The 14,781-nt window shown below is 38.1% G+C and overlaps 1 protein-coding gene across 1 annotated transcript in view; it reads left to right on the top strand.

Moving 5' to 3' along the window:
* The first annotated feature begins 4,405 nt into the window (after nt 1-4,405).
* YTHDC1 (YTH domain containing 1) overlaps nt 4,406-14,781 on the top strand; it is a 49,018-nt gene continuing 38,642 nt past the window's right edge. The window contains exon 1 of the mRNA XM_015815156.1: nt 4,406-5,227. Coding sequence (XP_015670642.1) covers nt 5,200-5,227 — 28 coding nt within the window. The 5' untranslated portion in view covers nt 4,406-5,199. The remainder of the gene's footprint in view (nt 5,228-14,781) is intronic.

The raw sequence follows: 14,781 nt of genomic DNA, 5'->3' as shown, positions 1-14,781 counted from the left end.
AGGCCGACCACCAGCTGGCCCAGCCCAAGGGAGGTAAGGCACCCGCTGGAAAAGGGGAAAAAATGGCGGACAAAAAATATGGCGGACAAAAAAAATGGCGGACAGCCTTGAAATGGTCGATCGACCCCAAATGGGGTCCCGACCCACAGGTTGAGAACCACTGTTGTGGAGGATTACCAAGCGAATAAACCTAATACTCATTTGAACAGCCTTGTTTCCTGATTTCTTGAGCCTGATGACAATTTCCCTCTGGTGAATAGAAAACCACATTAGCAGTGTCATCTATCAAGATCCTAGAAGCCCACCTTTTCTACAGTAGCACCTGCATTCTGGGTTGACCCCCCCAATATTTGAATGGCACCAACCTTTCCAATGTCAAAGGGCCTTGAAAACCTGGCTCTTTCTCCAGGCCTTCTTTGACTTGTTTTTTTCATCTGGGTTTGTTACCTTTGCCATCTTTGTTGTTTTGTTTTGTTTTGATGTTAACAACTTGTAAACTGCCCACTATCACTGAGAATTAAGCCGCATTTAAATGTAATAAACCCCTGCAATGGGAATATTTCTAGGACTGTTGTAATAAGAATTGAAATGCTTTGAAAAATGAGTATGCTAACTGCAGTTTGCATTGCTGCTATTCAAATAAAAGGTATAATAATATCCATTTGATAATATAGAAAAAGGATTGTCTTATTTTGTGTGCACATACCTTCAGATAAATTTTGTTTTATTCCTGACAACTGCTTGAACTAATTCCTAAAGTTTTCTTGACAAGATTTTCCAACAGCAATTTGCCATTTCCTCCTTTAGGACTGAAAGTGACTGAACCAAGATCACCCAGCCGACTTTGTGCTTAAAGTGGAACTAGAACTCACGGTCTCCCAATTTTTAGCCCGATGCCTTAACTGTCAGCCCATACAAGTTCTAAAGGACTACCCTGCCATAGAAAAGTGCAGGCTAGTATTGCACAACATTCTAAGCCAACAGAAATCCCCAGTATAGTTTATCCTGATGTTTTGTTCACATATTATGCTAATATATAATGTGGGCTTATTTGACTTTGACTTAGCTATTCACATGTGAACTACAGATTACAGTTTAACAAATTGCAGAATCCAGTAACCAATAATAAACACAATAAAGAAATACAAAAAAGAGCAGTAAAATAGGCTCAAAATAATAATATAATTTATTAAATAGCATTCTTCAAACCCCATTTTCTCAGGGTAATCTACAAACCTTCCAAAATATGCATCAAAAAGGAAAACCAAACACTAAATAGTGTTATACATGTTAACAAACTATTTTAACAATTGTTAAAATGGGGAAATGAGACAATTAGGCAGAGAGATCTATTTTTCCTATTTACTCCTTTAGGATCAGTGATCAGAGTTTATCTTGGTGATTAGCCTAACTTTTCGTTATAATCCTAAAATGTATCTGATTGCTACAAAATATCAAATTTCTGCATTCTGTTACCCCCCAAAAGGAAGGGAAAAAACTGAATAATGAAGAAGGCAAAGGTGTATTGGTCTCATCAGAATTTTTTAGGGCTGTGATTTTCCCCACAACCTCAGAAAGGGTCCCATTCTGCTGCGTTCGGCCCCTCATTCCCATCACACAACATTGTTTTTAGAAGCTTCTTCTTTTTTGTTTTTCGCTGTCTAGACCACCCGGCATACTGAAAACTGATAGCAAAGGCATACTGAAAACTGATAGCAACGCCCAGGAGGACGACTACAGTAGGCTGCCGCAACGGCCCTCCCAGCCATGTGTGAAATCCCAGGAGCATCCTCAAGAGTCTGCAAAACCCAGTGCTTAACTCGCTCCCTTTGCAGCCAATAAAATGTAAACTGTGAGAATAAAGCACACTCTGAAACCAACTTTTGCTCCCATGTGAGAGAACAACATCTGAATATATTTGTGATTGAACATTCTGCTAAAAAAGCAATGAAGGGAGAGGTGTTGGATTCAAAGATTCAGCCTCTACTTATCTATTGCAACAATAAATTGCACATTTATCTAACATTTTTCCTCTCTTCGGCCTCTGCTCCCACTAATTTGCTAGATCTTGGAAGGCAAACACAATCCACTACCTTTGAAAATGGCTTTTAACTATGCGACAATTTTGGGTAGAAAAAGCAGGAGCATCAGAAACTGCTCGTGCTGCTTTGGGACAGGAGAAGGTGGGAGTAATTGATTCTCTCCTAATTACCGAAGCCCCAATCACACCCAACCAGTGGTGAGATTCAAATAATTTAACAACCACTTCTCTGCCCTAATGACCGTTTTAAGTATAAAAAAATGATATACCAAAAGGTAGTTTATTATTTCTTGCATTTAATACTTAAATAAGAATAAAAGAGGTACACAATTGTTATAAGAATTTTAAAATATTAATGAAAAAATATTAATACCTGACAAAAACAATAAAACTGTTAAAATATTTCAATATTGCTTTTTGATTTGCATCTTTACTTGCAATTGTCTTCGATTTTATCTGAGCATTAGCTGTGTGATTTATCCTTAACTATCTTTTGACTGTAGGAATAGGATCCCATTCCTTTAGAGGTAGGTCGATTAGACTAATAGTCATTGAGTTTGATGTATTAGAAACAGGCGACTTCTCTGAACATATGTTCATCTTTGAAAAACACCTTTCCACTTCTGCTGAACTTACAGCAATTGTTCTGACAATATTTTAACTCTTTGAACACTTTCAGGAATTGAATAGCTCTGGGAATTTTTTAAAACGTTTTCCATGAAATCTTGATAATCATTAATATCAATTTGGTAATTAACAATGTCATTAAATATGAGCAATTGTTCTTCAGCTGCTTTCCATGGAACTAATACTGCTTCAATATTCCAGTAGTCTGGCTCCAAAAAATTGAGAAATTGTAATTTATTCCTATCGTGAAATTGGCTACAATCTGCTTTTAAATGTTCACAATCCATTAGTCTTTTTTTCAAATTCATTATATTTTCTAAAAGTCTTTCCCAAGGAAGCCCAATAAATTGATGATTTTCTGCAAATTTTATATTTTTGAAGGTTTCTAAAGTAATTAATTCATCACCTTTTTTTTCATATGGACCCTTTTCCTTTCCAAGCATTTGAAATGCTTTAATAGATCATCACAAGTTTTTCAGCCTTTATTATATCTATATTTCTTACTTGCAGTGCATTTGAAAGAAGAGAAATTTCATGTAAAATATTAATCATCAATGCCAAATCAGTTATATTTTCAAGATGGGCAGCCATACCTAAGTACTTTTCATTTGAATAAAAATAGTGATGTAGCGCTGGATAAGCACGCCCTACAGCTGGGGTTGACCTTAAACTACAGGCAGCCCATCTTGGTCCCCAAACTCTACCAATCTTTATAATTTCAATTCCAAGTTGTTCGGATATTTTGGTAAGTTCAATTTGATTCTTATTGGATTGATGAAAAATAGTATATATCTTATCAATAAATATTTTAAAATGATTTACTTGCTTTATTTCCTTTATCAAATCATCTAAAACAAGATAGAGGCGATGTGTTAAACAGTGACATTTTATTATGTTTGGAAACTCTTTTGCTATCCTAGTGCTCACTCCAGATTTTCTCCCAAGCATAAAACTGGCACCATTGGAGCACAATCCTAATACATTTTTCTCTAGGTAGTTCTTAATAAGCCCAACATTATTTAAAGAACATATTGTCTCTGCATCTTGTTTTTCCAATTCAACTAGTTCAACGAAAATTGTTGATGATGTAACTAAATCCTCAACTTTTAAGAAAAGTATAACTGGTTTGCAAGATATCATTGAAGCTTCATCAATAATCAAACATCTTTTCAGATTATTTTCAATAATTTTAGTAAATATTTCTTTTTTAATTTCCTCTGCAATGAAATCAACTACTTTCACAGCAGTTTTATTTGAATGTAATGCTATTCCCGTAACTAATCCATTTTAAATTTGCACTTCTATCTCATCTTTTACGTCTACATCTTCTATGTTTACATCTTTTTGCCAGGCTGAAAACTGAATTAAATACTCTACAAGTAATAATGTAAATATTTCTCATTCATCGTATCTATTATTTTTGTTATTGAATCCTGCTCACATTGTTTTAAGTTCTTTACAAATGTTATAGGAGCTTTTGATGAAAAATGTTTTCATTTTTTTCCCTTAGAGAAGCTTGTTGTACCTCTTTATTTTTCCGATGCCTCAATCTGAAAACATTACCATTCTTTTGACACATGAACACTTTTCCCTTTTGTGAAGTCACTCGCAACCTTTTTGTTAGAAATTCCCAGTCTGTCATATTTCTTTAAAATTGTTATATTATCCCACCGTCCAGCATTGAGGAAGACTATTTTCAATTTTGGAATCTTTATCGGTTTTTATTTCAATAATTGACATGCTGCTTTCAAGTTGGTGCGGTTGTGCTTGTGACTGTACCACCCAAGGCCAATTCTGATACAACTGATTCCGATTTTGGTTTCTTATTGAAAAAATCAGTCAAACTCTGTTGTCTTTTCATCCTTTTAAAGGCTACTGCAAAAAATTTTTAAGAAATGTTTTATTTTAGTATATTATAACAATAATATTTATTTACGGACATTAATACCCTTTATCGAAGATTACAAGATATTGTACAAAAGCTTATTGAAATATGCATCAATAACCAAGCAAGGACATCTAATAAAGAAGGCAAAGTTTTATAACATTACTACAATCACCAGAGGAAATTAGGCCCACCCTATCCTAAAGTGCTTGGCGTGATCTCACTAGGCGGCTTTCACTTCACATCAAGAGGAATTTGCAGGCTTTCAGGGTCTCCATCAGGAAAGGAGCGGGCATCCCTGCGTACAGCTCTGCCGCCTCCCTCTCTATGATGCGAACCGCCACTTCCGCCGACGCCGAGACTTGTGACGTATTGCGCCCGTCGCGTAGAGCATTGTGGGAGCGAAAGAATTGTCGCGTAGGAAGTCAGGACGGAGAAGAGGAAGGAGGAGGAGGAGGAGGAAGAAGTCGATTCTGAAGGGAGACTCCATTTTGGCTGGGTAGCCACTGAGAATATTTTTTTTTCTTGCTGGATCGTTGTTGGATCTTTTCTGTCACTTGTTTCCTCGTTCCTCGTCACCAAGTGAGGTTGTCTCTCTCTGTGTGGCAAGCGCTGTGCTTATATCCGGAGCGGCTGTGGAAAAAGGATGGCGGCCGAGAGCCGGGAAGAAAAAGGTACGGAATGTATCCCTTTCCTCCTCCTTATCCTCCTTTTCCTGCTGAACCTCATGCTGTCACGGCAGCAGAGCTGCCCAGAGGTTCGTGGGAAGCGCGGTGGGAGGGACGCGCAGTCGGCCCACGACAGGCAGTCGTCCTGCCCTGCCCTGCCCTGAGGTAAACCACGCCTTTCCCTCAAGTGTCGATCCAGGGTTTAAGAGTTCACTCTCATTACTACTTTCCGTCTCCTGGAAGGGTCAAGCATTAATAGTGATAAAGCTCAGGTCAGGAAACCAGGTCGAAGAATGAAAGGAGTTTGACTTCATTGCATCGGATCCAGCCGGGCCCGAGCACTGATGGACTCGGAGTTCGGACGTAATTTTCGTGAACTACTTTTATTACCGCATTATTGATTGTTTTTTATTACCTGTCTGTATTTTGATAATCGCAGTTCACCCACAAGATGAGTCTGTCCTATTATCCATGTATGGAACTGAAGCTGAAATGATAAAGCTGTTATTTGAGGTTGATTTGGAATACAAGACTCTGAGTTTATACTTTGCACGTGCAGCTGCTATGATATATTAGCTTTTTGATTTCATGTAGAGTTTTTGGTGAAATTTCTAATGTTCATCCAACCTATTACTGTTCAATAATTACATGGTAGGAAAGAACTTCCTGAAACATAGGAAAAGACATCTGTATACTGGGGAGACCTGGTTTGAAGACCAGCTCTGCCCACTGAAGTTCATGAGGTGATTTTTGGAGAAGCGCTCTCTCAACTCAGCCTCTTTCACAAGGTTATTGTGAGGATAAAGGGACAGAATTGCACTGAATTACTGCAGAGAACATAAGAGAAAAAGCAAACCAAATAATAAAAATAAAATAAATATGCTTCTGCATAAACTTAAGTTAAGTCCCTTATTTACCTGTGTTTGAAGATCTGGATTACTGAATCCCTGAAAATAAGACCGGGTCTTATATTTATTTTTGCTCTAAAACGGGGGTGTCAAACTGCCGGCCCACGAGTCAGATGCATCATGCCGAAACTGCGCCCACCCGATTGCCGGCAATGGAAAAAAAGTTGCGATACGCCGTGACACATCACGTGACGTTGCGAGTTTGACACCCCTGTTCTAAAAGACCCATTAGGCTTATTTTTGGGTGATGTCTTAGTTTTTCATGTACAGGAGGTGGCGAGCACACGGGGGCCAATAATGTCTGGCAGTAGCCACTTTGAGGCTGCAAAACCCGTACAGCGCAGATTAGTGGAATTGCTGTTACTGCCGGGCTGGCCCTCTCCATCTCATTGCTTGCCCACAGCCACAACAGGGCAGGCAGATGCATAGTGCGTCTGGCAGGCCAGTGCCGCTGCCATGAGGTGAGGGAAGGCAGAGGGTGGGGGCTGGTGGACCTGTCTCACATGCCCTGCACCCACACAACTCGGCGCCCCACAGCCAGGCCTCCCCCGCCACCTGTAAGTACCTTGCCTCATGGCAGCGGCACCAACAACAGGCTATCGCTTGGTTTCCGCAGCCATGGATTGTTCCTTCCTGTAGGTTTGTTGAAAATTTTGCTCCTTCCTTCCTTCCTTCCTTCCTTCCTTCCTTCCTTCCTTCCTTCCTTCCTTCCTTCCTTCCTTCCTTCCTTCCTTCCTTCCTTCCTTCCTTCCTTCCTTCCTTCCTTCCCACAGCAATCGCTGATCCCCACTTTCTCACTGCCCTGCATCACCCCATGTCTCCCTTCTCCATTCTGGAAATGCAGCCCCGTTTTCTGCCACTTCTCCCTGCATTCTGTTCCTCTTTCGTATGGAAGGATGCTAAGCGCTGGGAAAACTATGCCACCTGGAGCTGGACAAGGAAGACCAGGCTCCCCTTCCCCAATGGTTTTGTAAAGCCCTTGAGGTTTTACGTGGAGGAGCAGATCCATTTCCCACAGGGTTGGCTTCGACACCCACTTTGGACGGCAAACAGAAGAGCTTTGCTCTTTTTCTCCAGGGCCTTTGAAATCCCCCCCCCCTTCACTTTTCTACCTTAAAATCCAGAGCAGACACATTTTCCTCCTGATCAGCTGAGGATAGATATGATTTTTGTAAGAAGCTGAGTGTATGTGTGAGTCCAGCCCTCTTGGCATGGGCCAGCAACAGATGGAGGCAGAGAAACTGGGGGGGGGGGAGGCATGTGATCTGGCCTGCCGGATGTGCTGTGCGGCTGCCTGCCCCATCCCATTAGCAGCAGCAGACAAAAACAGTCTTTCAGGAGCCAGTCTGTAGGGTCGCAGCGCCCCGGAAGTTCAAGGGCTGGGCCAGGCGTCTGCCTCCCAGGACCCCGGGCAGCCTGTGTGCTGCCATCCGGGGCCCCAGCACAGCTCGAGAGGGTCAGCGAGGCTCCTCTGTTAGATCAGGTCCTGGCACCTGCTCTGGTTCCTCATACATTATGAATTTTATTTAAATATATGGCCATCCATTTCATAAACATGACTTAGCATCATGCAAGTACAAAAATATTTTGATTTAATGTAACTTTAGTTTCTTAAACTGAGAATTTACTGAGGGCAGAAAACATAGACAACACACTGTGAAGAAGTCCTTGTCATTCTATCAAAAATTAATCTGGCCCTTAGGAATTTCAAATATTTTTCTTGGAATGTTTTTCATAATTTGCAGGCTCTTATATGGATGGCAAAAATGTCCTTGATTATATAAAATCCTTCCTTCAGGCTTTGCCCAACCTATATCTTATATATTGTGCACATTCAAATTAGTGAATGTTGTTTTTCTAATTAAAGTTTTTTATGTAAGCGGCATACCAGTAAATATTGACTTAAAGGTATGCATTCTCAGAGAAATTTTTTACAATTGTTTAATGTTATACTTTGTAAGGGGGATTATTGTAATTCCAGTGCCATCTTCTGTTCTAATATATGCAGGATACTCATATGTATGTGTGTCTATTAGACACTTAATACGATCCTAAAATCTGCTGACTCTGCAAACGTACACTCCCTATCTTCGTGCCAATTTTTTTTCTGTAACTGAAGGAAGTTGCTGCTTTTCAAAGGAAAAAAATTAAATGTCTCTGGGACTGCCTAATTCTTCAGGCCTTCCCTATGCTCTCTTGTACGATGGGTACAAAACTGAACTTATAGTCCAGGCTGAAAGTTACTAACCCCCCAAATTGCAAAAAAATTGGCTAAGGAGATTATTTTAAAAAACATTTTTCAAGCATTGAATTAATTCTCAGAGAAAAAAGCAGTAACATGGCTTTGTTCTCACCTAGTAAGAATATCTATAGAATGTTTTCTTTTAAAAGCTCTTTTTTCTTTTCTTCCCCTTTTCTTTCAGATTATACAGATCTCTTAAATTCAGTTGAAACTCACTGAGCAGTTGAAGCTTTACTTTAAGCCTATATTTGAATCAGTAAATAGGGGCACTCACTGAAAGGGCACTCACTGAAAGGCACTCATTGATTGAGTTGTATAAATTAAAAATGAGGCAATGTCTTGAATTTAGACTCATAAAAGTTTGGATTGGCTTGTTTCCATTAGATAAAACCTTTTATAAACATATACCTGGAAGCCTTATAATATCTGGGATACTTGTTTTTGCTTTGAAGTCTTAAAAATTGCTAACATCTATAGTAGCTTCCATATAGTCTTTGCACTCCTGTTGCCTTTTCAGTAACTATCCTAATTAGTTCTCTCTAGGATCCTGGATAAATGAAAAAAATCATTGCAAGATATTCAAAGACTTAGCTTAACTTCTATTTATTTGCTTGCAATACTAATGATGGGAGGCTCTCTTTCATGAGAGCCTACCTTTCTTTTGAGGTAGGTAGTAGTTAGCTTTTCCTCATCACAAGGGGTTGTAAAGGCTTGAAAACTTCCGAATCCAGTCAGTAAAATAGAGTAGTGATGTCACCAGCATAATATAACAGATACCTACCTGACTGCTACCTAATAAGGGAGAATAAAACTTACCTTAGTTAGAGGTAAAACTATAGAATTAAAATGTTAAAAATGAGAATACAGTCTTGGTTCACATGTTTCTCTGGAATTTCTACAAGTAAATGACTTTTACTGATTTATGTAGCCTGGGAGCATTTTCATGTAGCTTTTTAATTGAGGGTAACCATCTTGGCTCAATGCAGGAGTGAGTCAGTTTCTACCAGAACATATTGCTAGGTGTAAAATCAAGGTATAAAACAGAACTTTTAAAACTCTGTTTATTCATCTTCCAGGACTTTTTCTCACTGAAGTCAATCCAGAAGTCCCCCCCCTCAAAAAAAGTTTATATATTTATTTACAGTGACCAAAAGTATTTAGACGATAAAGGCTGGATCAGCCCGATTGTCTTTCTTTCCTGTTTTCTACATGAGAGTCATACAATGTAGCTCCAATTCTTAGAAATGTAGATGCCAGAACTGAGGCCTGCAATCCATATTCTTTTTCATAGAAAAGGGGAAATTAGATCATACAGGAGGCTTCTCACTTTTAAGTTGTCAGTTCAGTTTGGGAATGTGAGAGAGAACTACTATAATACTGGCAAGTGAGGAGCAGGTCACCTTAGAATACTGTTGAGCTGCAATAGTGGGAAATAAAGATTTAGGAAAGAACCACAAAATAACTTACCACAAATTTCTCCCTTGTTTTGACTGTCACTTTACCAACTATGTAAGTACTCCTTGCTCTATAAAAACTACAATAATCTCCTAGAAGCCACTACTTTTTAAAAAAAAATTAATCAAATTATATACTTTCAGATAAGTGGCATCCATTTTGTTTCTTTTGATTAGAGCTTTATACATATAGATAGTCCTTGATTTATGACTACAACTGAGACTAAAATTTCCATTGCTAAGCAAGGCAGTAGTTAAGTGAGTTTTGCCCCATTTTTGATCTTTTTTTGCCACAGTTAAGCAAATCCCTGCAGTTGTTAACCATGCGGTCATTAAAGCAAATTTGACTTTTCCCATTGACTTCACTTGCTGGAAGTTGACTGGCTACAAATGATCACATCATTCTGGGATATTGTAACCATCATAAATACATGCCAGTTGCCAAGTACCCAAGTTTTGATCACGTGACCATTGGGATACTGCAATGGTTATAAGTGTGAAAAGTGTTCGTAAGTGCCATTGTAACTTCAAACTATCACTAAACAAATGGTTGTAAGTCAAAGCCTGCTTGTACTTTTAAATTCAAAATTTTGCCATAGAGTGAATACTTTTTAAATTGATTTATTTTAAAGGCTTCCGGTAAGTTAGCCTTGAATGTATGCACCCATGGTCAAACCAAGGTTTCATTATGAAATGGAAGTTGTTTTTATTTTGTGCCTGATTAGGTATAATCTTATAGGATTGCCTGCCAGTGTCCATTTACCATGTTTGGATTTTGTCTCAAGTTAAGATGTTATGCAACACTAGATCCTTCTTGGAAGTTAAATAGGTTTGATTAATTTCTCTGCTTTTGCAGATCATTTCATTCTGGAGTTTTTGTTTTTCTTTATGCAGGTTATTTTCTTTAACTATATGGCTTTCTCTCGATACCTAAATGAATTGTTAATGGAGAGTTTTCAGTATTAACTACAGAACAATATTAAAGGATGAGACTAATTTTAAAAAATCATATGAAATGATAACATAAGTAATGATGCTGGATCCCCATGCTTTAATCCATCCCAGGCATTGAATGACACATCAGTTTGACTTATCAACTTCTTAGCAGGAGAAAAATATTATAATTTAGTGTATGTACCTGTCTATATTAATAATGATTGCAGGTAGAAATGAATCACATGTTGTACACAAGAAACCTGCAGATTGAAATACTAATGCCTCCTCATTTATCACCTGGTCTTTAATGAGGGAAGACAGAATTAAAACTTTGCAATACAATTACCTCCGATAATGAAATCTCCAAGCAAAAGAATATCATTATTGCAAATTATATTCAGGAATAGAAATTAGTTCTCTTTGCCCAGACAATTTTATGATGCGCTATCACAGATAGTTGTATGCTCAAAAGACTTCTTTGTTAAGAAGTTATCTAGAATTGATATAAAAATGGAAAGATTTCTCCATCCAGTCATGTCCGACTCAAGGGAGCCGTTTCTTAGCAGAAGAAGCCTGTGTTGTTGAAAGACATTTCTATGGTCATGTGGCCAGCATGACTATATACTGAATTCTGTTACTTTCCAATCGAAGTGGTATCTATTTATCTACTAATATTGGCATGCTTTCGAAGTGCTAGGTGGGCAGGAGCTGGGGCAAGCAGCAGGAACTCATTCCATTGCGTGGCACTCTGGTCTCAAACTTAGGCTGTCAGCTTTCCAGCAGACAAGCTGTGTCTTTAACCACTTTATCAATTAATGAAATATTAACCACACAGCCTGGTAGAAAACAGAGTTTATTAGGTAAGTTTCATCCTACACTTAAATATTATGGTGGATGGCTAATCTTTTCCCCTGGTGATTTAATTTCTAGATATAATCTCAGTACCCTTCCTTCTTTAAGTTATTAAATGATTCAGTGAAGGCCAGTCAGCTATTTTTTTTTTAATTTCCTGGAATAATGCTAACTGTAAAGGTAGAAGGAATGATACTTATCTTTCTAGTGGATCTTCTGTCTCTGCTATCTCTGCCCCTTGTAGGACATTAGCTTCATGAATTCTAAATTAACAGATTGTGGTAATAGTCACCTCTCTTGCATTTGACTTTATGTGCTGGGGAGAGGGGGAAGCTTTATCTGGTGTAAGTAAACAAAAAGCCAATAGAAGTTTCTTTTTGCCTACTCTTAAAATAGAAAGATAGTGATTCATCAAAGTAAAATTATGGCCATTGTATTAAACCTCCAAATCTTGTCAGTGATCAAATTAAGGTAAAGGATTTATTCAGTAAAATCCAAGTTATTTAAGTTCCAGCTTTAATTTCTATGCAGCCTCTATTTTTGCAATCTGTGCCAGATGTAAGTTTAGCAGAAGCAATACTGTTGTTCATTGGAGATCATTTTCTGTTTACATATTTGAGTGATTGCTGATTACTGATATTCCGAATTTGCAAATAACATTAACATTAGAGGAACAAAAACAAGATAAGTATGCCAAAGCTCAACAAATCAATCCTCTTCAACAACATACTTAGATTTTTTTCAGTATTTTTTAAGCTCAACACAGGAGGATACTTGAGGGTGCACAGATACATCCAGACCTTAACAAGCCATCCAAAACAACACAGTAGTAGTAATCTTCATATTTATACAGCCTTAACAGCTTCAGCAAGACTTGCATATGAGGCATACCTTTAATATTACCTACCTGCAAAATAAAGTATAGCATAATGTATTAGTTAGTCTACGTGATGAACTGATAGTTCTTTTTTTTAAAAAAAAACAACAACCTAGCAGTAATAACTTACCAGACGTGTGCAAATTATTGAACCACAGATATTTGGTTTCATTGAAAAAATTCAGATCAGAGAGTTTCATGATCAAAATATTTTACATAATAATAGTCCACACTACTTGGATCTTCACATACAGTGTACTATACTGGTACATTATGATGTCCTAGCTTCTTGGGAAAAGCTTGATTCATATGAAGCCAATACCAGCTAAAGCAGGGGTCCCCAACCCCCAGTCTGTGGACCAGTACTGGGCCACGGCATGCCAGCAACTGGTCCGCACAAACAAGGAAAGCCCCATCCACAGGATGCAGGCTGCACACAAAACCATGCCCCCTCTGGTCTGCAGAAAATCCTCTTTCCACGTAACCGGTTCCTGGTGCCCAAAAGTTGGGGACCTCTGAGCTAAAGAACTGACAGTTGTAATTTCAGTTTTTGTATATAATAATAATAATAATAATAATAATAGGATTATTGCTATTAGATACCCCTAAATTACCTAAAAGGTAATTTTTTTCCAAACTAAGGACCACCCTTTATTTTTAGAGTGATGCACCCGAAAACAGAAAGGGTCGAGAAAAACATTACCGTATATACTCAAGTATAAGCCGACCCGAATATAAGCCGAGGCACCTAATTTTACCACAAAGAACTGGGAAAAAATATTCGGTGTCGACTTTTAGTGATTGCATAGATTTCCCCTCCCCCCCAAAAGAACTACGGTACTCACTTTCCTCAGTTCTCGAGACGCTGACTCGAGTATAAGCCTAGGGGGGCATTTTTCAGCACAAAAATGTGCTGAAAAACTTGGCTTATACTCGAGTATATACGGTAATTTATATTTGCATTTATTTAAATAATTATATTGATTACTTACCTTAAATTCGCCCTACAATTTTATGGTTACCTTTCACCATGTTCTGGGTGGGCATGGATTATGGTTTTTGTTTTGTTTTTTTAAACATTCAAATCAGTGACAATTACCTGGATAAGTTCCTGTAGTTTTCTTTGCAAGATTGTGGTCCTGGTTTGCCATAAATAAGTGTCAGCTATCAATATAGAAACTTATTAAATCAGTTCAGTGATGAAAATGGCAGAATTTCCCCACTTTTAAAAAATTCAGTTTCTTGCAAATCAGATTTTTTTTAATCACTAAATGAGATACTGGTGACTAAATGAGACCCTGGTGACTAAATTCACACACACACACCCCTTATACTTTAAATTTTTAAACAAGATGCTGACACAAACTAAAGTAAGAATGAAGAAAGCAAAAAAAATGGAAAGAAGGAAAAATGCAAGAGAAGGAAAAAAGTTAAAGTATAATTTAAATAAGTAGCTCCTTATATTCTTTATAGCAATTATAAAATATGTATTTTGACTTACAAAATATTGCTCTTTCTATAATCTATCCTGTCTAATCATCAAAATCATAAATGGCAAGTTCATTGTTCTCATTTGTACACAAAAATTCCATAAGAGGCTTCCAGTCAGCAGCAAATGTAGATAATTTATCTATTTCAGCAAAATCTGTCATCTTCACCAAGAATTCCTCCAAAGTGGGCAGTATTGAATCTTTCCATTTCTACCTGCAGCAGTCTCACTGAAATATCTTCCCTCTTTATCCATTAATCCTAAACAGAAAAGTTTTAGCTTCCTTGGAATATTAATAATAATAATAATAATGATAAAGTTGGAAGGGACCTTGGAGGTCATCTAGTCCAACCCCCTGCTCAGGCAGGAAACCCTATACCATTTCAGACAAATGGCTGTCCAGTCTCTTCTTAAAAACTTCCAGTGTTGGAGCATTCACTGTTTCTGGAGGCAGGTTGTTCCACTGGTTAATTGTTCTAACTGTCAGGAAGTTTCTCCTTAGTTCTAGGTTGCTTCTCTCCTTGATTAGTTTCCATCAGTTGCTTCTTGTCCTGCCTTCAGGCGCCTTGGAAAATAGCTTGACTCCCTCTTCTTTGTGGCAGCCCCTGAGATATTGGAACACTGCTATCATGTCCCCCCTTGTCCTTCTCTTCATTAAACTAGACATACCCAATTCCAGCAACCGTTCCTTATATGTTTTAGCCTCCAGTCCCCTAATCATCTTTGTTGCTCTTCTCTGTACTCTTTCTAGAGTCTCAACATCTTTTTTACATCGTGGTGACCAAAACTGGATGCAGTATTC

Source organism: Protobothrops mucrosquamatus, unplaced genomic scaffold (assembly GCF_001527695.2).
Source record: "Protobothrops mucrosquamatus isolate PMUCROS unplaced genomic scaffold, P.Mucros_1.0 scaffold320, whole genome shotgun sequence".
NCBI classification, from domain to species: Eukaryota; Metazoa; Chordata; class Lepidosauria; order Squamata; family Viperidae; genus Protobothrops; species Protobothrops mucrosquamatus.
Note: the sequence above shows the minus strand (reverse complement) of the source record. Positions and strands in the feature narration are given on the sequence as shown.